The 25116-nt window shown below is 44.0% G+C and overlaps 2 protein-coding genes and 1 long non-coding RNA gene across 3 annotated transcripts in view; 1 reads left to right on the forward strand and 2 right to left on the reverse strand.

The window, feature by feature from the left end:
* Nucleotides 1-122: 122 nt before the first annotated feature.
* Nucleotides 123-21041, forward strand: POLR2B (RNA polymerase II subunit B). The gene is made up of 25 exons (XM_075929216.1): nt 123-284; nt 1965-2037; nt 2682-2832; nt 4175-4287; nt 4595-4814; nt 6037-6195; nt 6597-6761; nt 7518-7714; nt 8521-8640; nt 9136-9322; nt 10791-10934; nt 11537-11676; nt 11765-11876; nt 12864-13018; nt 13285-13483; nt 13634-13802; nt 15150-15246; nt 16888-16982; nt 17316-17566; nt 17695-17784; nt 18009-18116; nt 18634-18747; nt 18859-19019; nt 19468-19663; nt 20769-21041. Exons 1-25 carry the CDS (start codon nt 266-268, stop codon nt 20856-20858), a joined length of 3525 nt encoding a protein of 1174 aa, XP_075785331.1. The 5' UTR covers nt 123-265; the 3' UTR covers nt 20859-21041.
* LOC142829508 (uncharacterized) lies at nt 12906-15153 on the reverse strand. Its single transcript, XR_012903929.1, has 2 exons — nt 14027-15153; nt 12906-13953 (listed from the first exon to the last, which is right to left on the reverse strand). It is a non-coding gene; the product is annotated as an uncharacterized LOC142829508 (long non-coding RNA).
* IGFBP7 (insulin like growth factor binding protein 7) overlaps nt 21030-25116 on the reverse strand; it is a 27083-nt gene continuing 22996 nt past the window's right edge. Inside the window, exons 3-5 of the mRNA XM_075929218.1 lie at nt 24599-24715; nt 22648-22774; nt 21030-21224 (exon numbers count right to left, since the gene is read on the reverse strand). Coding sequence (XP_075785333.1) covers nt 21208-21224; nt 22648-22774; nt 24599-24715 — 261 coding nt within the window. The 3' untranslated portion in view covers nt 21030-21207. The remainder of the gene's footprint in view (nt 21225-22647; nt 22775-24598; nt 24716-25116) is intronic.

Raw genomic sequence — 25116 nt, forward strand, 5'->3', positions numbered from 1 at the left:
CCCCACTGCGTCCGATTGGCCCGCGCCACCCACGCGCTCCGGGAGGGGCGGCGCACGCGCGTTGGCCGCACGCCCCGCTAGGAACTAGTCGCGCGGTGGCTGTTTCCGGCGGAGCATAGTGCGGAGACGCCAGCCGGGAGCCGCACGCAGCCGCAGTCCGCGCCGGGTCTCCTGCGCGTGCGTGTTGGCGCTCCCCGAGTCCCTCCATCGCGGCGGCGGGTCCGAGTCCGTGGCAGCCGCTGAGGCCCCCCCCCGCACCGCCAAGATGTACGACGCGGACGAAGGTGAGCGCGGGGGTCCGGGCCCTGCTCCGTCTCCCCGGGAGCCCCGCGCGCTCAGCCAGGCGGGTGCGCGCGCAGGCCCCGGCCCGTGCCCGCGGCGTGTGCCCCCCGCGGGGAGCCCTGCGCAGCCTGGCGCCGAAAGGGATGGACCCGCCCGGCACTTGCATCACGTGCCCCGGCAGGGCCTGTGCGTGTCAGTCCCTCTGCCCCCGGAGCAGGCCCCGCCCAACGCCTCGGACCCCAGCCCGCGCGCTTTAGTGCTCTGCCCCAGGCACCTCCTGTGCGGGTTTACAGGCCCTTCGCAGCCACAGCCAGGGGTGTTAGAATGGGGGCAATGGACGAGTCAGGTAGTGGGTGGAATGTCCATCGCTAGTCAATAGGCACTTCTGCATTCCTCCTTTGAGATGTACAACAGGGGTTAGCCGGGGAGTCCCCGCTGACCCCGGGCTCCAAGGCTGCCTCTTTGAAACACGCGGCGGTGGCGTTTCAAAGGGGCAGCCCTAGAACCCAGATTCCCCAGCTGATCCTGGGCTCTTCATGGCATTTCCCCAGAACCCAGGGTCAGTTGGGGAGTTCCCAGCTGACCCCGGGCTCCACTGAAATGCTGCGGGGAGCTTTGGCGTTTCAAAGCATCAGCAGCACACAGCTGATCCCCGGCTCAACTGTGCAGCGCTGCCGCTTTGAACTACCCCATCCTCCTTCCTTTTGCTGCCTCTCATAAAGACAGCAAGGGGGAGTGGAAATCGACTAGTCTACTGATTATCTGGTAAGCAAATGCTTATTGGCTAGTCGACTAGTCCTTAACATCCCTAGCCCCAGCCAGGATCTCTCCCCTCCAGGGACAATCCCCAGCAACCCTAAAAGCAGCCTGTTAGATCCAGGCCCCAGCATGCTCTCAGTAACAGGCTGTAGCTACAACACAACAGCTCCTGGTCTGGAAAAGGCTCTACACCAGCACAGCCTGGCTCCTCCCTCCAAAATGGAGCTTACTAGCTCTCTTCGTCCATGCCTGGAAGAGCCACCGTTCCTTCCTTCTTCCCAAGGGGACTGCACGGGTAATTGGACAGGCATGTGACTGTTCTAATTTCAGCCACTACATGACTATTCCATAGTCCCTGGGGGCAGGGCCAGCAGCCAGTGTGCTCCCCCCTACTCCTGGCCCCATTCCTATGGAGCCCCCTGCTACCCCACACTGCTACCTCTGAAGCCCCAGATATCAATGAACACAAATGTTCCCCCTAATCTTTTCCATGCATGTGCTGATTTTTCCATCCATATGTGGAATAAACTTTTTATGTGCCCTGAGGCATGTGCCAAAGTGCACCTAGCTGTGGATCCTCTCCTAAGCATCTGGGCCACATTTGAATTTCTAAAACCAACTGCACAAGTGCACAGCTTACACTTAAGCCTTACAGGAAACATTGACCAACATTCCATGGTGCTAAGAGCTGAGCAAATACAGAAAAAAACATGGTCCCTGCCCTAAAGATCTTACAGTCTAACTATTACAGGAAAGCTATGAACAGAGCCTATTGTTAGTCCTCTTACAGGTTTTATTAAGCTCATTAGATTGTAGAAAAGCAAGGTATTTATGTACAGCTGTTGGGTAGTTAGAAGCTATATTCAGCCAAAAAATCTTGAATGAATAGAAAGACTGACCTGAGTGTCCTACTTTCTTGGCAGATATGCAATATGATGAAGATGATGATGAAATCACTCCAGATCTATGGCAAGAAGCATGCTGGATAGTTATTAGGTAACATTAATATTTTTAGAAAGTTTGATAGTAGTGAAGTAAACAGGAAAGTGCACCCTTAGCTTAAAAAAGGATCTAATATTTAATGTGATGAAAGTTCCAAGATTTCATATCCAAAATCATAAATGTTTTCTCTTTAAGAATGAAAGAACTGTTACAAAGAGAGAGTATGAGATTTTAGACCACTGGTCCTATGTATAATTAGCCAAAGATGAATGGTTTTGAAAAGTCAGAGCCCTCCTAGACAATCTGAAAGGTTTTTCTTGTAAATTCAGCACTAACACAATATTTTCTGTTACTGCTTGTGAGTGTAGAGCTACACTATGAGATTACTGCTAAGAAATGCAAAATAGTGAATTGGCAAGTAAAAGTCCCGAACACACAATGTCTTGTATGTGGGTCATCAGGGAACAAAGTTGAGAGATCGGGACATAAATATTTGGCTGTTTTTGAAAGTTTCTTTGGAACAATTGTATTTCAACAGTGTGCTGTGAGACAAAAACAAGAACAATTACATAGAGCAATAATGTGTTTTGATTAATTATAGTATGTTTATCTTGAATTTTAAAACCTCTTGATTACATATTCATAAACTATGTTAACTGAGAATTTTTGTTAATTAATGTTCCTGATTTTTTTCTAAGCTCCTATTTTGATGAGAAGGGCTTGGTCCGACAACAGCTGGATTCTTTTGATGAGTTCATTCAGATGTCTGTGCAGAGAATTGTAGAAGATGCACCACCTATTGATTTACAAGCTGAAGCTCAGCATGCTACAGGGGAAGTTGAAGAGCCGGTATGAGTTTCATTCTTTTAATTGTACTGATGTGAAAATTGTGCTGGGGACTCTCATCACAGTTGAACAACTGAAGGCTGCCGCAGCAGATCCAATTAGTGCGTGATATAGCTAAAAAGGAATGCATATGCTACCAGCAAGGGAATGAATGGATCACTAAATAAAGCAATGGCAAAAATAGTTTGTCTGTAACACACTTTATCCAGGGTGAGAAACACAAAAATGTTCAGCACTCATAAGTGGGGTCAGATATTCAAAAGGGCTCAGCTCCCATTGTTCTCATTTGGCACATTACCAAATTTCATTCCTTAACTCCAGAAGCTTGATGGGCTACGCATGAACAGAAAGTCTTTCAAACTTCTGGAACTTAATTTCAAAACATTGAATGTTGCACTTCTGGACACAGTTCATAAAGCTGGCTGGAGCAAAATGATGGTCTTGATAAAAGTTTTAATAACCAAAAGATACTTATTCTCCCACAGAGAAGTAACTAAATAGATTTTTAGTTAGATTGTAAGTTCATTGGGTGGAAGGACTGTCTGTTAGTTCTGTTTATACAACGTCTAGTACAATGGGATCCTGGTCCATGACCAGGGTTACTAGATGCTGTGGTAATACAAATGAAAAATAATATGAAGCTAAAGCAAAATTCTCTGAGCTAAGTATGAAATGTTTCTTCATAAATTGCAACTTACTGAAAGACGTACGTTATCCATAGTGGGGATTAGAATGGAAGTGCCTTTTCAGTGATATGTTGCTAATGTTAGGCTATAGTCAATCACTTCAAACAATAAGTATATTAAAAGAGAATAATTTTGAATTCTACTGTTGAACATGTAACAGATTTAGAAACAAAAGTCAGTCATGAAACACAATCACAATGGGAAACCTTGAACATCTTATGATCTGAAATACAGCTCTTGAAGCAGCTATAATTAGGTTTAAAAAAAAATCAATAACTGTCCACTTCCATTACCAGATCAGCTCCAGATGCATCCATTTTCTTGTGATGCCTTAGCCAGCTCAGTAGGGAAACTGATAAGTTTGGGCATAAGCAGTCCATACGTACATAGGACTCTTCCACATGGCTCAGCCTTTCCAGAACTTAAGCATCTTGATGTTTTTCTCTAAATTCTCTTGAGTTTATATTACATCTTTGTTAATGAGGCATCCAGTGAAACTTGCGAGTGCAGTTTGTCTATAGACATACAGAAAAGGATTTCCTCTCTAATGTGTGTAGTGGAATCTCTCTGTATGGCATTAAATAAGCTGTAAATTGTTTCATGCATGTTGTGACTTGCCTTTCTGATTATTAAAACTAGCTATTTTGGGTTATTTTCAGCCACGATATTTGCTGAAGTTTGAACAAATCTATCTCTCCAAACCTACGCATTGGGAAAGAGATGGTGCACCTTCACCCATGATGCCCAATGAAGCCAGACTGAGAAATCTTACGTAAGAAGAAGCTCCTTAGCAGCTGATGGGCACCAGGAAGGAACAAATTTGCCATTTAAATTCATAGACTTTTCTCTAATTTTAATTATGAGCTGTAAATTGAAGAGTTACTTCCCTATATTTGATATGAATTACTTGAATATGAAGTATAAAACATCAATGACGCTTTATTACCAAGTAATATAATTTAACAGTATCAACAAGTGCTGGGATTAACTGTATTGTTTCTTTATATTATGCTTTCTCTAGTTTAGAAAACATTGTTGTAATGTTAGAATATAATCCCATAGTGTTTTCTTTTCAATAGGTATTCTGCCCCCTTGTATGTGGACATAACTAAAACAGTTATTAAAGAAGGAGAGGACCAGTTACAGACACAGCATCAGAAAACCTTTATAGGAAAAATTCCTATCATGCTCCGTTCAACATACTGCCTGTTGAATGGCTTGACTGATCGTGATCTCTGTGAACTGAATGAATGCCCTCTTGACCCTGGTGGCTATTTCATTATAAATGGATCAGAAAAGGTGAAGAGTTAGATTTCACACAAGGAAATGGGGTTTTTCTATTTACAATACTGAAAATACCACAGGAGCCATTTCAGTGTGTATGCTATGAAACGTGTTCCTCTTCCCACCAATCACAACATTCTTTTCCCTGTGGCCTGGGAGAGACTCGCTGCTCTGCCCTCAGCAGGGAGCTGCTGCTGACACTGAAGGAGAAGTGTCCCCCCTCGCCAGACAGCTCCATGTGCGAGTCCTGAGCACCTGCTGCGCAACACAGAGGGAACACTGCTCCACAGCTACCCTGCCTCTTCCCCCAAGTGTCCCCTATTCTGGTCCCTGCTCGGTCGATGCCGGCCCCTCTGCTGCTGCTGGAGCGGAGTTCAGCAGGCAGTGGCAGCAGAGGGGCCGGCATGGACCTCGTCTGGTCCGATAAATTCCTTGGTTCAGAACTGGTCAGGTCCCAAGACTGCCAGACCCAGGAGGTGCAGCCTGTCGTACATTCTATTCCATCATATGCCTCGGCAATTAAATTATGTGCCAAGTTCATTCAGTTTGTACCTATGCAAATTCCTTGAGGGGACTATGACTGCACAGCTGTCTGAGGGCATAATACGGCCCTCAGAGCCTCTGCTACTGGTGTGATGAGAAAAAAGAACCTAATCTGGCTTTCATTGCTGGCTGAATTTTTTTTATTTGTGCACCAAGCATATTTGATATGGAAATTGAGACACTATCCACACAATCTTCTGATGCTATTTTTACAGTCTTTTCCAACAGAACGCCTCAAGGGTTAGCATGTTGTAAGACATCTATGGCAGCAGTACCTAAACGCAGCATTACTAGAAAATGCATTAAATGTGTCCTAAAACCTTCTTGGAGTGTCTCTTGTTTCTGGTGTGCCGTATTCAGTAATACTGTTACAGTGCATTTTCTTAGAACTCCATTCTTTAAAGGTGAAAAACACCAGCCCAATGAGCAGTTTTCAGCCAATAACAATGTGCACATAGTTACATGATGGGCATAACAAGTACTGTTATGCTATTGTATAGCACAGCCAATAAGGATACAGTACAAACCAGATTTAATAGCTGGGTAAGAGCAAGAGGGACAAATTGACAAAAAATAGAAATAGGCTTTAAGTCATTTTAAAAACTATACATCTTACAGATATTGCCTGTTTATATTTACTTACTGTAAATATACTCTTCCCTGGTTATTTACCATACTTTTGTTTCCAATATAGGTTTTGATTGCTCAAGAGAAGATGGCTACAAACACAGTGTATGTCTTTGCAAAAAAAGATTCAAAATATGCTTACACAGGAGAGTGTAGATCCTGCCTGGAGAATTCCTCTCGACCAACAAGTACTATATGGGTTAGCATGCTGGCCAGAGGAGGGCAGGTATGCATGACCGGCAGTTTAATAGTGGTGGATATGTTATACTTTGTGGAGGTTTTTCTTTAAGTAGTATTGAAGTTTAGAGGTTTCTGGAGAAACTGTTATATAGTCTATTAAATATGTGTTTGTGATCATATTTTAAAATATTCTAGAATTAAATGAAAAATTTAGATGCTTTTTGACATTCATAGTTTAAAAACAGATGTATTAGAAATGGGGCACATCTAATCTAATATTTATGGTTGTGTATGTGGTTATTCTTTTCAGTTTGAAAAACCCCTATTTATCCCTCTTGTCTAAGAACTTTTATTCAGGACAACTGAAGTCCAGAAAATGGTTGGTTGGTTGGTTTGAAATTAAATGCATTTGAGACTGATCTTCCTTGTGTTTTTCCCCACCCACAGGGTGCAAAGAAGAGCGCTATAGGTCAGCGCATTGTAGCCACTCTGCCATACATCAAACAAGAAGTGCCCATCATTATTGTTTTCCGTGCATTAGGTTTTGTATCCGACAGAGACATTCTGGAGCACATAATTTATGACTTTGAAGATCCTGAGATGATGGAAATGGTAACATACATTAAATAATGATATGAATCCATGGTGTAAAATAGGTGGTGTTAAGTGAGCTTAAGTCTGTGTACTTCTACTATATTCAAAGCATCCTACCCATATTCTACTTTATAATTTTAGGACTCATATACCATATAAATCTTATATATGTTAGGATTTTTGCATTGGTTAATATAATAAAGGTTCCTTTGCATAAAACAATTATGACAAATATACATTTACCAAAGTGCTTGTTTGGGAATGGAAGAGTGCTGTTGACTGTCCAGAGTTACAGGTCTGATCCTGCTCCATTCAAATCAGTGGCAAAAATCCCGCTGGTGTTAGTGAAGCAGGGGCAGGCTCAGAGCACACTCCTGCAGTAAAGTCTTCTAACCTATCTTTCCATGCACTGCTTAGTGGATGAAGGTTTTACTTCAGCTATTACCACTTACTACATTTTATTTTCAAGTCAAACATGCTTAATTGTAACTTCAGAAAGTAATTCTGCATGCACTGCTCCTTTTGCATTAATATCTTCTTTTCGAATACCTGAATAAGTTCCCTGCTGCCCCTTTGCAAATCTGTGACTGCAATATAACAGAGAATTTTATTTAGAATTTGTTGTTTTTATGTAAAATGTCATTAGCTAGAACTTCCTGAAAAGAATTTTCATAGAGAGCTACATAACTGAAATCCTGAATCATCCAGGAATGTTTTTGTCTATTTCCCGCCAATCTTCTGATACAAAGATGTTGCCTCCTTTTTGTGCATTAGGTCAAACCTTCCTTAGATGAAGCATTTGTCATTCAGGAACAGAATGTTGCATTAAACTTCATCGGGTCAAGAGGTGCAAAGCCTGGTGTGACCAAAGAGAAAAGAATAAAGTATGCGAAAGAAGTCTTACAGAAGGAGATGCTTCCACATGTTGGTGTCAGTGACTTTTGTGAAACCAAAAAGGCCTATTTTCTGGGGTATGTCTTGTTTTTATCTTAAATTCTGTCATCCATCTGAAAGGCACGCTGTCCATTCAAAGTGGATTAAAAATGTAATTGAGATATTTATGAAATTAGAAGATTTACCTGGCATTGCTTGGGTCCTTAAGGGCAAGGGGGCTGTGGGTGTGGGGGGTTCAGGAGTCAGGGCAGGACTCTGCTGCTGTCTGATTGCAGACTTCCGGTTCCAGGTGAGGTATGTGGCTGACTGGTCAGTTTGAACCCCTAGTGCTCATAGCGCTGAGGTTCTGCTGTATTGTTAATGCGTTGCTTGAGTTGACAGTGTGGTTGCAGTGGAGGCTGACGACTGACTGAAAGGCCGTGTAGTCTTTTCTTCATCACTAGAATTATTGGTGGTAGGCACTTGTTCAGTGCCTAATGGCAGGCAGGCAGGTCCTGCATCAATGCTACAGTTCAGCAAGTTGGTGGCTTCCATGCTCGTACAGAGCTCCACTGACTTATTTGGGGCCTAAATTAGACAACCCAGGACAGAGGGAAAGCACACTGGTTGGGCAGGTGAAGGGCCAAGCCCAAAGAGGGTTAGATTGATTTTTTTTTTTTTAATTCTTCCCATAGGGTCTGTGTTGACTTGAAAAGCAGTGGGTTTTAGGACTTGTGCTTATTAAACTGGTAAAGAAGTCTGTTTAGAAATGAAATAATTTCATTTGATTTAGAACTGATTTATAGGGACCCCTAGTGGATATATTCTGTGAATACTTGTCTGGTCTTGGTGATGAATGTCTGGCTCGAATTAAAATACAAAGCAAGTTTTCTTCTGTTTTTAGGTACATGGTTCATAGATTACTACTGGCAGCTCTGGGCAGAAGAGAACTGGATGACAGAGATCATTATGGCAACAAAAGACTAGATCTGGCAGGGCCGTTGCTTGCATTCTTGTTCAGAGGGTAAGCATGAGAAACAGTTGTAGGTATTTAATGATATTTCAGTGTTAAAAAGGGTCTGATTTCATGTCATAGTTATTGGGAACATAAAACTGGTAGACAAGAACAGACCATTGTTTGAGTTCTGATATCCCATTTCCGACTATGACCAGTCACACAGTCTTCAGGGGAAGGTACAAGTCACTCTGTACAATTATGGATTAACCTGTCCATGGGAAGACACTTCTCTGAACTCCAGGCAATTAGTTGCTGGCTTATGCCATGTGTAAACCCCTCATGCTACACCTCTGTATTTATGCTGCCTAATATACTATGGATGGAAACTTTATCCATGTAAAAGTGTAATTTTTTTTGACTCCTCTAAAGCATTTCACCTGTGTTCTGTTTTCAAGAACTTCTCCATAAATCCACCTGATTCAGTTGACTGGCTACAGAACATTGACTGCAGTTAACACTTCCTGGCTTCTGACAATCCCCTCTTTTTGCTTTCTTTAACAGAATGTTTAAGAATTTGCTCAAAGAAGTGAGAATATACGCACAGAAATTTATTGACAGAGGGAAAGATTTTAACCTGGAACTGGCAATTAAGACAAGGATTATATCAGATGGTTTGAAGTACTCGTTAGCTACTGGAAACTGGGGTGATCAGAAGAAAGCTCACCAGGCCAGGGCAGGAGTCTCTCAGGTAATGTGGCTACAAGATGCTTAGCCCGGGAATAACTCTAGCCATGTCAAAGGCTTTATCCACCTCCCCAGAATGCTTGTATAAAACCTCCCATTAGGATTCGGGCCTCTCAGAGTTTTACGTTGGCTGAGGAGTCACTACAAAGCATTACTGGCTACATTAAAGGAGACCAGTGTTCCCTGTGTCAGCCCTACTGCAGAAGTTGCTGAATGCCCAAAGGTGTGCACACAACTTCTGCCAGTAGAGTAATGCCTAGTGGAAAGCTAGCTGTGACCCTTGGATGCCAACTGGCAAAGCGCATGCCATATTGTAACTCGCATCCTGAGAGACACTGGTTGCCCCATAACAGTGCTTCTCTGAAACGTGTCGTGTAAGGCACCCTATCCAAGCTGGCAACACACTGGTTGTTAATGTTGTGGGATACGTGTTCGGGTGGTGTGGAAAGAATTAGGGATGTGTGCTAGAAATACGTTCTGAAAATGTTTGGCAAGAAGTATCTAAGCACAGCCTGTCCTACACGAAGGATTGTTGTTTGCCTGCTTGACTCTCTCCAGTGTAAATTGAGCGAGGTGGCCAGAAACCAGCTGAATACATTTACACATTTGGTAAATAAAGTCTTTAACCTCACAAGTGGGGGAAATGGCTCCTTTGGCTCCTGAAAAGGGATGGCAACTAGATCACCAGTCCTGGCTAAATAGAAAATAGGCTCAGGGAAATAGAGGCAGAAACAGCCATTTTGGGATCCGTCATCTGAGTGACAAAAGAGACAGAGCTCTCCAAATCTGTGAGTTGGACCCTTCAGCCAAAAGGGTCGCTGGGAACTGATCGTAAGTGAAAGCTACTCAAGTTAAGGCTTAGCCACTGGACTGTGTTTAGTTTGTTTGTAACCTTTCATGTTTTCACTCTTGCAGTCACTTGAATCTGTGGGTGGTTAAACTTGTGTTATTACAAAACCATCTCAGTGATTTTTATAGTGAGGTGAAGTGTGAGTCTTCAGCTAATCTAATGGGCTATGGTGTGCTCAGTCTCTTGGGAGGCAGCAACCAACTGCTATGAGTGTTCAGTTAGAGGAACTGGGCACTGCAGAAAGACTTCTCTGGGGAACTTGGGTTCACTGTGGACTGGCAGAGTCCTGAAGAGTTTGCAGGGCAGGCAGACAAGTTAGTGTGTCGGGATGCTGACTCAGCTTACCAGCAGCAAAGCTAACTGCTGCTGAGGAAGAGAAGAGTGGCTCGCAGTTCTGCGTGACTTGGGAAGACATCTCACTAGTCGAAGACAAAAGGAGGCAAACTGAAAGACTTATGTCTGGTTAGCATTACTTTGTTGAAAGGCCTAAAGATAGTTGTCAAGCCAGGTGGTAATTGACTTCCTTCTGAAATAAGTAAGGCTAATAAATTGCAAATGGGTTTGGTTTGAAATGAAGAGTAGAGCTTGAATGCCTAATTTAACAACTTACTTTCGTATGTAGGTGTTAAACCGCCTGACCTTTGCATCTACGCTTTCCCACTTGAGACGCTTGAATTCTCCGATTGGTAGAGATGGCAAACTAGCAAAGCCCAGACAGCTGCACAATACGTTGTGGGGGATGGTCTGTCCTGCTGAGACTCCCGAGGTAAGCCAAGTTAATTGAAACACATGCTTGTCTTATGGTAGTAATCTAACATCTGCAGATTTGCTGCAGTATGTCAACATGCAACTGCATTTTATTTTTGCCATTTAATTGTAAATTTCAGATTTAAAGTTAATTTGCAGTGAAGGTATCACTTGTTTAACTAATAAAGTAATTGATGTCTGCATCCACTATAGATTCTGTGTGTGTGTTCTAGGACAGTGTTTCTCAACCTTTTTTTATAAAGCACCCCTTTAAAAAAGATACCCCCAGTACCTACAGTTTTCAGGCAGACAATTTTTCTTCTACCATCACAACACATTTGTTTAAACAACTTAATTGTAGCCAAACAACTTAATCGTAGCGGGTGACACAATTTTTGGGTGTAAAAAGTACAAAAATAATAGTGCTATAAAACTTAACAAAAATACAGTTCTCTCCAAATTTCACTTGTGTTGACATATCCCCCCAGACTTCTCTCAAGTACCCCTAAGGGTACTCATACCACTTGCTGAGGAACACGGTTCTAGGAAACAATCTGTCTAGCCTTTTCAGATGCACATTGTAAAAACTAACAAACCAAAAAACCGAAATCTGTTTGCTAGGGCCATGCAGTAGGACTTGTGAAGAATTTAGCCTTGATGGCTTACATTTCTGTGGGGTCTCAGCCATCTCCGATTCTGGAATTTTTAGAAGAATGGAGTATGGAAAATCTGGAAGAAATCTCCCCAGCAGCCATTGCAGAGTATGTATAAAGAAGTTTTTCTGAATACATTTAAAAATGTGTAATTCAAAACAGCTTTTTCAAATCATTCTGGGTTTCCTTTTCACAGCGCAACCAAGATCTTTGTTAATGGCTGCTGGGTAGGAATACACAAAGATCCAGAACAGCTGATGAACACACTAAGAAAACTACGTCGTCAGATGGACATCATTGTGTCAGAGGTAAAGTTTCTGAATGAACATCCATGTAAGTTCTAGCTGTAAAGGATGGAATGTAGTAGGCAGAACACACCTTTCCAAGGTCTGAGTACAAGCAGAAATCCTTTCAGATCAGACTTCAAAGGGTGCCACTAACACCATATTTACAGAGAATTTAGCTGAAAACTGCTTATAAATGGCTCCGCCCTTCTTGTGAGCGCCCCTCGGTGGCCATGGGGAGTCTTGTAGTCTCTCTACCCAGGTGTCTGAGGGATAGGAAGTATCTGGTATGTGGCCTGGGACCAGGCTTCTTCTTACTCCCTGTTGTGGCTGCTAGGGGTTGGGGGGGACCAGGCCTGCCCACTCCTCTGGGACTTGGCCCAGGGACCCTATAAGTAGCAGTTACCTGCTTAGTCTCAAAGAGGTCAGTTGCTGTCACGTTCCCTGGGCCACTTCCCGGGAAGCTGCTCTGCTTAGCCCTTTCTCTTGGGCCTTGTGGTCAAGTCCTTCCTGTCCAGAGTTCTGCAAGGGTTGCTGTTGGCTTACCGGCTAGTCTTCAGCCATTGGACCTGGTTCTGACAAGGTCTGAAGTCCAGCTCCCGCTCGGAGCTGTCCAGAGTGTTGCTGTTCTCCTAGTCAGCCCTTAGGTCTGCTTGGGTCGAGCTCCAGGAAGGAACTGCCAAGCCCTGGCCCAGCAGCTTCTTTTATATCGGCCTGCTGCACCCTGATTGGCTGCAGCAGAGGCTGCCATTCTGTTCTGCTTGGAGGTCCTCTCTTCTGCTCCTGTTGCTGGGGAGAGTGTGGAAAGGCCTCCAGGGAGATCAGGGCCTAGTCTGCTCCATCACACTGCCCGTCTATAAATCAACCCCGTTTAAAAGAGTGCTCATATTGCAGCGCACTGTAGACAGTAGCTTTATAGGTCCTGCAGTGTGTTACTTGACTCTTACTCCATGGTTCCTTGAAAAAACTCAAATCTGTGTACTCATTAATTGTCATTGTTTGCATATGCAGGTCTCTATGATCAGGGATATTAGGGAACGAGAAATCCGCATCTATACTGACGCTGGCAGAATCTGCAGGCCGCTTTTAATTGTAGAAAAACAAAAGCTGCTGTTGAAGAAGAGGCATATTGACCAACTAAAAGAACGAGAGTATAACAACTACAGGTAAGAAGTCTCCCCAGAGCAAGGCAAATGTCTTGCTCTTCCTTCCCAGTGAGATGCATGCTTCTCGGACTTTAGCTGAATCCGCAAGCCACCTTTGTATTTAAAACGGTGTCACTTGACTGCTGTGTGTGTTACGCAGCATTGCTTAGCATCGCAAATCAAGGCAGTGGGGTTTTCCTTAAGTGTAGGCAAGACAAGTCTTGCTTTTTGACAGCACTAATGAAATGATTGTTGGAATAGTGAGGCACTGAGACAGTTTGGTTCAGTTGGCAGGACCTCGTGGCCAGTGGTGTAGTAGAATACATCGATACGCTAGAAGAAGAGACTGTGATGCTGGCAATGACTCCAGATGACCTGCAGGAGAAAGGAGTCGCTTACTGTTCAACGTACACACACTGTGAGATTCACCCATCCATGATCCTAGGAGTTTGTGCATCTATTATTCCTTTCCCTGATCACAACCAGGTCAGTAGCCCCGCTTCATTTATTTTTGGCCTCTTGCTTTTAAAGTTAATAAGAATCGAATACAAACCGCAGATAAAAAGGTGTTTGTAACATATACAGACACACGTATGCATGAAGAGTTTAACGGAGCTTCTTTTCTTGCCTTCATAGTCTCCTAGGAACACGTATCAGTCTGCTATGGGTAAACAGGCTATGGGAGTTTATATTACAAACTTTCACGTCCGTATGGATACACTAGCCCATGTGCTGTATTACCCTCAGAAACCCCTTGTGACTACACGCTCTATGGAGTACTTGCGATTTCGAGAGCTGCCAGCAGGTATGTTGTGGATTAGTGAGTAACCCTACAATGCGTTGCATAAAACAGCGGTTCCCTGCCGTCGGGCCACAGCAGCTGCCGAACCTCAAGCTGGCTGTTCACGGCGGTTCAGCTCCGGCAGCCGTGGTGGCTCAGTCATGGCAGGAGGCACCTTCCTCCCTCCTCTGCGCTTGGGGAGGTAGCATGCGTGCCGCCAACAGCCCCCCCCACATGGCAGGAGGCACCTTCCTCCCTCCTCTGCGCTTGGGGAGGTAGCATGCGTGCCGCCAACAGCCCCCCCCACATGGCTGCTTTTGCTGGTGGCAGAAGGAGGCACCTTCCTCCCTTTCCCGGTAATGGCAGCTACGGGGCCTCTACGCTCTGCCCATGTGGCCACTTTTGCTACTGGTAGCGCTGAGATGGCAGGAGGAGGAGGCGCTGCCTCCCCAGCAATGGCAGCCTGGCCGGGGCTTCACACTTTGCTCCTCCCCATGCGTGGGGGTGCAAGACACGTGCGAGGAGGGCGGGGATGCGAAGGAGGGGGGACGTGCAGACCTCAATCAGCCGCTCCCCCTGGGGGGCAGCCTCACTCTGGGCAGTGTTAGGGTGGATGGGGCAAAGGGGTGTTGGGTGAGGGCGTGGTGGGGTCTCGGGGCAATAGGGTGTTGGCATGGACTGTTGGAGTCAGAGGTTGAAGGGTCAAAGGGCATGGGGCGTAGGGGTGGATGTAGTCGAAGGGTAGGCACTAGGAAGCAAAGGGCTGGGTTGGAGCTAGGAGGCCAGGCAACATTGTATTTGCATATCTGCATATTCATTATTTGCATAATGAACATGCAAATATGCAAATAAAATGTTACTGGTCTGCCAAAGGCTTATGAATAGGTTTGTCACCAGTCCCTGGCATAAAGAAGGTTTGGAACCAATGGCATATAACATATATTGTACACAAATACCAGCACTTGAAGCCTATTCATTTATTGTGCTTAGGAGTAAATTGTGGTCATTCACACTGGTATGCCCTGTAATCTGGACATCATCAACTATAGGGAAACCCTCTCAGCGTAGCACTGACACTGACACTGACACCACAGCATGTGTGCAGTGGAAACAGCTGGAAAGAATTTATTTTTCATCGGTATTTGTTAGATCTCCACAAGGGGTCGCTGTTGTATTGAGAGGTCTAGTCTACGATATACACTGATTTGTATTCCGTACCACAGAGCCTCTATTTGTCTGTATGTAGTGAAGATTTGCTTTAATAAATGGTCCAGCAAGATAAATATATAGAACACAATTCATTTTGAATGAAGAAACCTTGCCTATATAAGCTGTAGGTCCTGTAAACATTTGGTTCTTACTGCATTACAGGTATCAACTCAATTGTGGCTATTGCTTCATACACTGGTTATAATCAGGAAGACTCGGTCATCATGAACCGCTCTGCTGTCGATAGAGGTTTTTTCAGGTATGGGTTGCTGGACTTCGACCCATAGAGAAGTCCTCATGTCCATTTTACTCCTTTTGGAGACTTAATCTTTACCAGTCTTTACTTGGCTGTCTAAAGGACGTAATATGTCTTTCCTGAGCCTTTGGGCCAATTTTAACTTGGAGCACAACCACATATTTTAAAATGCTATCCACACCTGCTTACTGTTGATTATTACTAGTGTGTTGAAATGTACAGGTCTGTTTCAAACGATTTTTGTTTAAAAAAGGTCACTTCCCAAATTTTACAACTGCCACAGCAGAAAGATGCAAAGGAACAAGCCTAGTGATTAGGGCCAACGTTAAAAACATGACAACCTTTTTCCTGCTCCTGCTTTATAGTTAGCTCTTGAGCCCTTCCCTGATTCATGTTTGTATGTAAATTAAATGTTAATAGGATTTGGATGTCTTCTTACTTGAGCGGTCAGTTAAGTGAACCGCTTGTTGCTAGGTAATTGGGCTTCTTAATATAATGCTATCGTTAGCCAGGGACATGGAAAATGCTTGCACAGAAGATTTTCACATGGGTCCTAGAACAAGAAACACAGTTGCCATTATTGGTGCAAATAGTCATTGATATGACCTAGCACCGCTTCACCACAATTGCATCTGAATTCTGTAATAGACACAGTCATGCTGTCTTTTGGCCATCTAGATCACATTTTGTTCTACTCTGGGTTGGATAGAGCTAAAAGACAGAGGTGCATTCACGTCTGTGTATCAGTTTACTTCTGTAGAATAAGAAATGAAACGTGGTGCTGGATTTTTATAGTTCACATTGATATTTATAGCACCAAGTGAGCATTGGTTATCTTCACTGGCACGTTTTAAAAATAAAAATAAATTTTAAACTTCCAAGTATGGCTGTGCATCTCTAGGCAGGCATGTTAGACAGCATTTTAAAAAAGAAAAATGGAAAAACCTGAGTAAAAGGAAAGCACTCCAGTGCACTTGGGGTGTACTTCATGGATGCTGGGGGCAAATGTTTTAAATGACTCATTACAGTACACATGATGTTTGTGTACCCATTAAAACATCAGCTACCTCATATAATAGATGAGTGGTTTTTTTTAACATCAGTATTTTCATACCCTTGAGAGGCCCACATTTTGGGTGATACAGTAAACTTCTGATAGTCCAGCATATCTGATAATCCAGCACCCCCGAGTCCTAAAGGTGCCGGATTATCGGAAGGGGGGCCTGAGGGGTCTGTGGTGGAGTGGGGGGGATGCGCCCCTCGGTGCTGCAGGACCAACCCGGCAGCACCCCAGATGCTCTGCCCCAGACTTCCCCAAGTCAGCCGCTGCTGAAACTGACCAGCAGCTGACTCAGGGAAGCTGAGGGCAGAGCTGCTCCAATTGTCCGGCTGCCCGGAGCACTTCCAGGTTCCAGATGGTGCTGGACCATCAGGAGTGCCGGACCATTGGATGCCGGACCAATGGAGTTTTACTGTAATTAGTTTTAAGATACAGCTTTTATGAAATCTAGGAATTTTTCTGGAAAAAGTCAATAAAAACAAAAAGGGCCTCAGTTGTGATGTAGTTGTGGCTATAGCATACAACTTACAAAATAACACTGATATCTAAACTCAAGTTTTTTTTCTTTTAAAAATTTCTTTCAGATCTGTGTTCTATCGCTCATATAAAGAACAAGAGTCCAAGAAAGGATTTGACCAAGAAGAGGTTTTTGAAAAACCTACACGTGAAACTTGTCAGGGTAAGATGGAAGAAACAAAGCCTGTGATTAACAGCCAGACTGAGTCCAGCATGTTAATGTTTGTTTATGTTGCATTGTAAACATGTAAATGATTAAATTTGTGCTCCTAGAACAAAGAAACTTGTATGGTTAGTTAAGCAAAAATTCCCTTTCTGGATATGTTAGCAGCGCATTGGCTAGAATCTGCGTTTGCTAATATGTCATGAATTCACAGTGTACTGTGACAAACTGCAAGGGGGTGTGTCTGTGTCTGTGTCTGTGTCTGTGTGAGAGAGCGAGCGAGCGCAATACTTTGTAGGGTTTTCGGCTCTGAATGAATGTGTCTCATCTCAGGTATGAGGCATGCCATCTATGACAAACTCGATGATGATGGTTTGATAGCACCTGGTGTACGTGTGTCAGGAGACGATGTCATCATTGGCAAGACAGTAACTCTGCCTGAGAACGAAGATGAACTGGAAAGCACTAACAGGCGGTACACGAAGAGGGACTGTAGCACTTTCCTACGAACTAGTGAGACTGGTATTGTGGACCAGGTCATGGTAACCCTTAACCAGGAAGGATACAAGTTTTGCAAAATTAGGGTGAGTTCTGGTGCCTGTGGCTCCTGGGTTTAAAAGGCATATATATATATATATATATATATATATATATATATATATATATATATATATATATATGTCACTGATCTGATGTTCTCTGTTGCCTCCAGGTGCGTTCTGTGAGAATCCCACAAATTGGAGACAAATTTGCCAGCAGGCATGGTCAGAAGGGTACCTGTGGTATCCAGTACAGGCAAGAGGTAGCGATGTCTTTTCCTCTCATGCTTGTATATCTCAGTGAAAGTTGCTTATAAATGTGGATTGCCTGCAAAATGTTACCTTAATCTATGGATTTAAATTTAACCTCTATTCAGTTCTTATTGTTTAAAAAGTCTTTGAATCTCTGAAGTTGAATTGGATTTTTATTTTGTTGGATCTTCCTAGCTTCTAACAAGGCATAATGAGAATCTCTTTCCTGCTTTAGGATATGCCTTTCACCTGTGAAGGTATCACCCCTGACATAATCATCAATCCTCATGCCATCCCTTCCCGTATGACAATTGGTCACTTGATTGAATGTCTTCAAGGGAAGGTAAGGAGAGCTAAACTCTGAGAAGCAAACTGCATTTGTTTGCCCTTGTGGACAGATCTGCTAGTTCCCAGTATTTCTTAACCCGCTAAAGAATGACAGATTCCCATTTGAGGCTCTAGTAGCAAAAGGAAATGGGTATTAATCCATATGGAGGACCCAGAGACTCACCATGCCTTTATAGCAGTATTTCTCTGTTGCTTTTATTGACGGAATTACTACAGAAGCACAGGTAACCCTAAAAATCCTTAAGCATTCTCCTAATCTATGGCAAAGCAGTAAGAGTTAGGCTAGAGCTAAGTGCTTCTGAAAATCCCACATCTAAGTTTTGTTCAACAGAAAAATATCCATTGCATTAGAAAGCTGTTTGGATACAGTCCTGGCCATTGGGCCTGAAATCTTAAGAGCGGGAGGAGCTTAGCTTTTTCAAGTGCCTGCATGATGTCTGCCTACTCACACATAGAAGGCACAGCTTGTGTGTATAAAACTCACAGTACTCAGCAAAGACTTTTTTGCCTAGGTATCGGCAAACAAGGGAGAAATTGGTGATGCTACACCTTTTAATGATGCTGTCAATGTGCAGAAGATTTCCAATCTACTCTCAGATTATGGCTATCATCTCCGAGGAAATGAGGTAGTGTGTTCAAAATGCCAGTCTAGCTAAACTTTATTGGTCTGTTCCAATAAACTTTGTTAATATGTCTATTTTAGGCTTGGGCTGCAGTGACTGTGTGCTTTACTTCAGGTTCTGTACAACGGCTTCACTGGACGCAAAATCACATCACAGATCTTCATTGGTCCTACTTATTATCAGAGGCTGAAACATATGGTAGATGACAAAATTCATTCTCGAGCAAGAGGGCCCATTCAGATTCTTAACAGGCAACCAATGGAAGGCAGATCTCGGTAAGAACTTTTGTGGATTTTCTGTATTATGAATCCTTCAAGTCCCTTTGTTGAGTTGCTCAAGTAGAGAAGAATTCGCTGCCTCGGCTGTGTACCTAGATCTAAATTGGCGTATCCAGTTGGAGCTGGTGGCAGTGTGCTTGGGTTTGGACAGGTAAAACATGACTTAGTCCTTTGTATCAGTTTGGGGGGGTTGTGGTTCAAACACTACATTGTCATATCTTGTGGGAACGTTCTTAGGCTGGGGACTGGTAGTAGGAGCAGCAGTTTTATTAATTTGGCTGACTTCTCCCCAGTGACTTTATTTTTTGGGGAAGGAAAGAGATGACCACTGTTTGGGTACAAAGGGGCATCAACTTGTGATACTGCTGATGTGTTTGTACAGCACTTTCCACGTTAGCTCCTGGAATCATGATTTCTGACCAGCTTTTTATTCCCCCGTTTGCAGAGATGGCGGCCTTCGTTTCGGAGAGATGGAGCGAGACTGTCAGATTGCTCATGGAGCAGCTCAGTTTTTGAGAGAGAGATTGTTTGAGGCTTCAGACCCATACCAAGTTCACGTTTGCAATCTGTGTGGAATAATGGCAATAGCTAACACAAGGACACACACTTACGAGTGCAGGGGCTGCCGTAATAAAACACAGGTACGTATGGATTTCCTCTGCAAATATTTCTACTTGATGTCCACACCAAAATGATGAAAAGGAGTATGATGGTGAGTGAGGATGAAGAGCAAGTAGTAAACACAAATTCACCCAAAAGTTGCTCTAACTGCAAAGGTTTTGTTTTTTCTAAATGCCAGAGTTCACTCATGTTTCTCTATAATTGCTAGAGTTTGGGCTACATAATTTGGCAGGAAATTTCACTTGTGTATTTTATAATACTGGGAGAACTTAACTAATTGCAACTATTAAATATTAACTTTGGGGTAAAAAACTGCTACAGGAAAATTCATGTCATGGCTTTGCCACTCTAACTCTTCAGAATATTATGTTTTGGTTGGAGGTGTCGCCCATTCGAGGTTCTGATTTTCTACTAGGAAGTACTTCTGTACTTGTGTTATAAACATATGTGCTTCATCATTTAGAGCTGCTTTCATGCAGGGGGTGATGGAGGAGTAAAAATTACTTAATATGCACTCCTGTATGGGGAACTGCTTTCAGCGACAGTGCGCCGTGTTCCATTGCTACTAATGAGACGCATTGCTGGAAAACGTACCTGCAATGTATTAGTAAACCTTGCCATATGCTTTGTATTGCCTGCTCAATGGATTAGAGGCCAATTACATTTTATAAAGGGAAGGGAAATTACAGGTTTTGAATTGAAATATGGAAGCTTATATGCAAAGTATAAACTGTAAACAGGATTGTTTTTCTCTACCATAACTCGATTATTCCTTCAGGCTCTAAGGAGCTTAACCATCTGGTAACACATAGTTAATATGCACAGATAAAACGTCTTGGAGCAATACCGTGTTGCTTTGTTAGTCTGGATCCTATAGAGGACCCGTCAACACTATTAAGTAAGGCCACATTGGATGGAGTGTGATCAGTCATCACTTTGCAGACTGTAAAGACTTTTGCCAAAGGGCTATCAAAATATAACTTCATGTGAAGCACTAGACTAGATCAAACAAATTAGACTTGCAGTGTTGGTACCAAGACATGACCATGTACTTACTGAGTAGCTAGAGGTGAAGTTAATCTTTAGGATGATACTACATACTAAATTCTCTTTCCTCCTTTTCAGATTTCTTTAGTGCGAATGCCATACGCCTGTAAACTTCTCTTTCAAGAGCTGATGTCCATGAGTATTGCACCTCGTATGATGAGTGTTTAGCCTTTAAAAGGCTTTGCTTTAGATCAGAATTCATGTATATGCTTGCTCTGGTTCTAGTGTTACATTCAAAATGTTTTTAAATGATACATGTGTCCTTTGTATCAGGTCGTTTGGCATCTCAACACTGTGTTTAATGATCTTGAGCTTTACTTTTGTAAATAGAAATAAAGATTTTTAGTCATGTGAATTATATTTATTTGAACATCTGCCAAAAGTGTGTAAGCACCATTGCTAACAGAGCGAGCAAGTGAGATAAGGAATGGATTATTGGGCTAGAAGTAGTCAGTGGCTGCAGCTTTCTAAAATACTAACTTAAACTGCATAAGTGATATAGTCCTTCCATCTTCCATCACAGCTCTGCACCATCTGGGGAAAAACAAGAAATGTGCTTTCATAATTAGGGTAACACTGCAGATGCTCCAAAATCAGTTGAACAATTTATTTTCTATCTGTTCTTCATTGTGCACAATGGAGTCAATCCTTTCCTTTTGCTCCTGAGGGACCCGCTGGCTTATCTGGGGTAATGGAATAGGGGTGACCTTTCCCCTTGCAATGTGCCCATTGACAGGAGTTGGCTAACTGTATGTTAAGTGTTAAGACTGTACTTCTTACTGCTGCATCTGCAATGTCCTCTGAGAACTCCATGCCTGTCACAAGATGGCAAAGGTCCTTTAAGAGGGAAGAGGCCAGTGTGCTTTTCAGTGGCCAGCTGACCCCCAAGTAGGCTTGAGAAGCATCTCACACAGGCAGTGGAGTACGAGCTGCCTGAGACGGTCAGGCAGGAGGCAGCAAGGCGAACTGGCACCTTGCTTGGACAGGAGTTTCAGGAGCCCTAGGAGTGCCGAGAGCTAGAACTGACAAAAGCAGAAGGCCTGCTCAGTGGCCTGTAGACACAAGGGGGAGATTCAGTAGGAGGGTGGGACCCCTGGGCAGGGTTAGGACATGGAGTGAGAATCCTCACACTGAAGTGTTGTGGGAGGAGTTGTCACTTAGGTCCCAGGCGCCAGGCCTCTCTACCTCACTCAAGGCATAAGGAATTGATAATAGCATGCTGCTAGCCCATTGGGTGGGTGACTTCAGGAGCTGTCCCTGGAGAGGGGAATGGAAACAACGCTATATTTGACAATAGGAGCTGGAGAATGGCTCTATTAGGAGGCTTTTGGGGAACTAGGGCACTGTGTATATGACTGACTGCACTCAGACTACCCAGGCTAGGCATACCTGTCGTGCACTGGGGCAGAGTTGCCCTATAATGAGCTTGGGGTACACTCCTTTTAAATAGAGACAGCGTCTGCCCCATAACTTCTTACTTGGCTAAAGCTTATGTCCTTAGAATTTCATGTCTTCCAAAATGACTTTGTGGCCCTTACATAATTTGAAATTCAGGTCTTTTCAGAGAACATGGTGTCTGAAGAACCAATTAAATCACCATCATAGCAGCCTGAAAGCTGAGCTATTTGGAACAGAAGAGTTTTTCTCAGATGATGTAACTTTTAACTAGTTACCCTCCAAAGCCTAGCACAATGTTTGGGGGAAAAAAGCATTTGTTTAATAAAGGCTCAGTCCTTAGCTATTTGTGAACACTCAGTAAAGATCTCCATGAAGTGCTTCACCAAAAGCAGAAAGACAGGTTTGTTATGAGGTGTACCTTGCTGATATTTCTAACCAAGTTTTAAAAGCAACTTTTCAGGTTGTTCTCTTATCCTAAGCAACCAGGCCATAAACCTCCTTTTATAATTTTTTTTTTGCATATATAGAACAGTGTTGTAACTTTGCACACATGACCTACCTTTAGCGAGGGGTATTTCCTGTAAGGCATCGACAACAGTAATGCGTGCAGAAGCCGTAGCCTCTCCTTTGGAGTTCGATGCATGACACTCGTACTCTCCAGCATCCTCTTTACTCAAAGGAGATATCTACCAAAGCAAACAACACGTGTCCTTGTTCACTACACAGGGTTGGTTCTCAAGACACTTTGTGTCACTGTTAGGTTGTATAACAGCAGTAGTATCCGACAAAATAGGTAACAGATCAAGTGGGAATTAACACCTGCAGATTGCACGTGGCCAGAATAGTTCTTAACCAGCCCTCTGGAAAACTTTCATGTTCTCCTGAGCAAGCAATATGTTGTTTAAAAAAGTTGCATCATAAATTCAACCCTAAAAAATGAGAATTCATTCCCTGTTAGCAAAGGGAGCAGAAACTCAATTCTGACTTTTCAACTGGGCCAACAGTGGGTGCTGGATCCCAGATCAGATAGGTGGCAGTAGCTAACCACAGTATAGGACGCCCTTTGGCACCTGACTTGGAGATCAGCCAATCAATCCACTTTTAGCCCCACTGTCTTTAACATCAGGGTTTGCTTTAGCCAAATGCCTCAGACCTTTTGGCTACGTCTAGACTGGCATGATTTTCCACAAATGCTTTTAAGGGAAAAGTTTTCCGTTAAAAGCATTTGCGGAAAAGAGCGTCTAGATTGGCACGGATGCTTTTCTGCAAAAGCACTTTTTGCGGAAAAGTGTCCATGCCAATCTAGACGCAGTTTTGCGCAAGAAAGCCCCGACTGCCATTTTCGCGATCGGGGCTTTTTTGCGCAAATCAATACCACGCTGTCTACACTGGCCCTCTTGCGCAAAAGCATTTGCACAAGAGGGCTTTTGCCTTAACGGGAGCAGCACATTATTTCTTACATGAGATCGTCAGTGTTCTTGCGGAAATTCAAGCGGCCCGTGTAGACAGCTGGCAAGTTTTTCCGCAAAAGCAGGTGCTTTTGTGGAAAAACGTGCCAGTTTAGACGCAGCCTTTGTGTTTGCTCAGGGTTTGGGCTGTGTTAGAAGGTCCTGTTGTAATGGGGAGGAGGCAGGAAAAAGCAGTACTCTTGGTACCCCTCTCCAGAAAGGTGTCTCACCAAACTTGTGTTAACTCTCGTTTGCCCTGCTCTAAAGCTTTCTCTTCCCAAGCCTCACCCGTTTTGGTGCACAGAGCAAATGCCTTTGAGTTGCATTCCCCAGGCACTGCCTTGGGTGGAGGCTGAAGCAATTGCACAGCATGGTCTGTTATTGCCAAAGCTTATCTAGTTGCAAAGCAAAGCAAGATGTGCCACCTCTCTGCCGGCTTCCCTGCTGATGCTCTCTTCCCCCTCCAACTCATTTCCACACATTGCAGCTCAGGCCCTAGCGTGCTGCTCCAGTTGTGCTCCCACTTGAGAACAGTTTAACTCTTCGCAGTAAAAGGTTTTTTTAAAGGGCTGGGCATGTAGAGAATTCACATGCCTTGAGGTCTCAGGTCCAAGATGCCCAGGACAAGGGTTCTCTGTGCTACAGCAGGCAGGACAGCAGTCCGGTGGCGTTCCATTCCCATGGGACGGTCACCAAAGACTGCTGGTCTCCAAGCCCTGCACTAGCTAGCCGCAGTGTCCAGTCTGTGCAGGAGAGATGGTCTGTCGTTTCGCTCTGTCCTGCTCCTGAGCGCGTTTTAACATGCCGCTCTCCCTCCTCGTTGTTTGCACATGTGTAAGTAACAGCACGGGAAAGCAAAGGCTAGGGCCAACTGAATGCATTTAACCTTACTCCTCATCAGACCTGTGACTGCTTTTTAACTTCACATTCACATAGACTCTGTTTCCAACACCCAGACAAATGCTGCCCCTAGCCCATGGTAAGCGCCCAGCATTGTACCCGGAAACTTGGGTCTTGCCGATCCGTTACTAGGCTTGTATGTCAACGTGCACGAGTACTCACCAACACCCAGCCAGTTACTTCATGTTTCTCAGGGCCGCCCCGGGTCTGGATAGCCAAGTTGTCGCGGTCGCCAGGCAGAAGCTCCAGCCTTTGCACACCATACTGTCCCCTTAGTATCTGAGCAAGAGTACCAAGAGTCAAGCTGCCAGTCCATTGACGAGACTGCCACCACACATACCTGCAGGACCTTTGCCACCAAACTCCTAAAGCCTTGTCTGCACACAAAAGCTGGGCCCATGCACCTGGGGAGATGAGACTGAGTTACAGGTGTTCCTACAGGTCGCCTTGCCACGGCTATTCCTTTACAGCAAGCAGCGGCTGTCCTTCCCGCACACGCCTCCCAGGCAGTGCTCTGGGACGTTCCTGGAAGTGCTGCCAAGTGGCACCGTAGAGGGGTTCTCATTTCTCTGGGCCAGACTCCATTGGTGACCCTGGAGGAGCAAACTAGGTGCAGAGCTATAGAAGTCCACTGAAGCTCAGGCTGACACTACAACACAGCTGATTTCACCTGTGCACTA

This window comes from Pelodiscus sinensis, chromosome 5 (genome assembly GCF_049634645.1).
Source record: "Pelodiscus sinensis isolate JC-2024 chromosome 5, ASM4963464v1, whole genome shotgun sequence".
Classification (NCBI taxonomy): Eukaryota; Metazoa; Chordata; order Testudines; family Trionychidae; genus Pelodiscus; species Pelodiscus sinensis.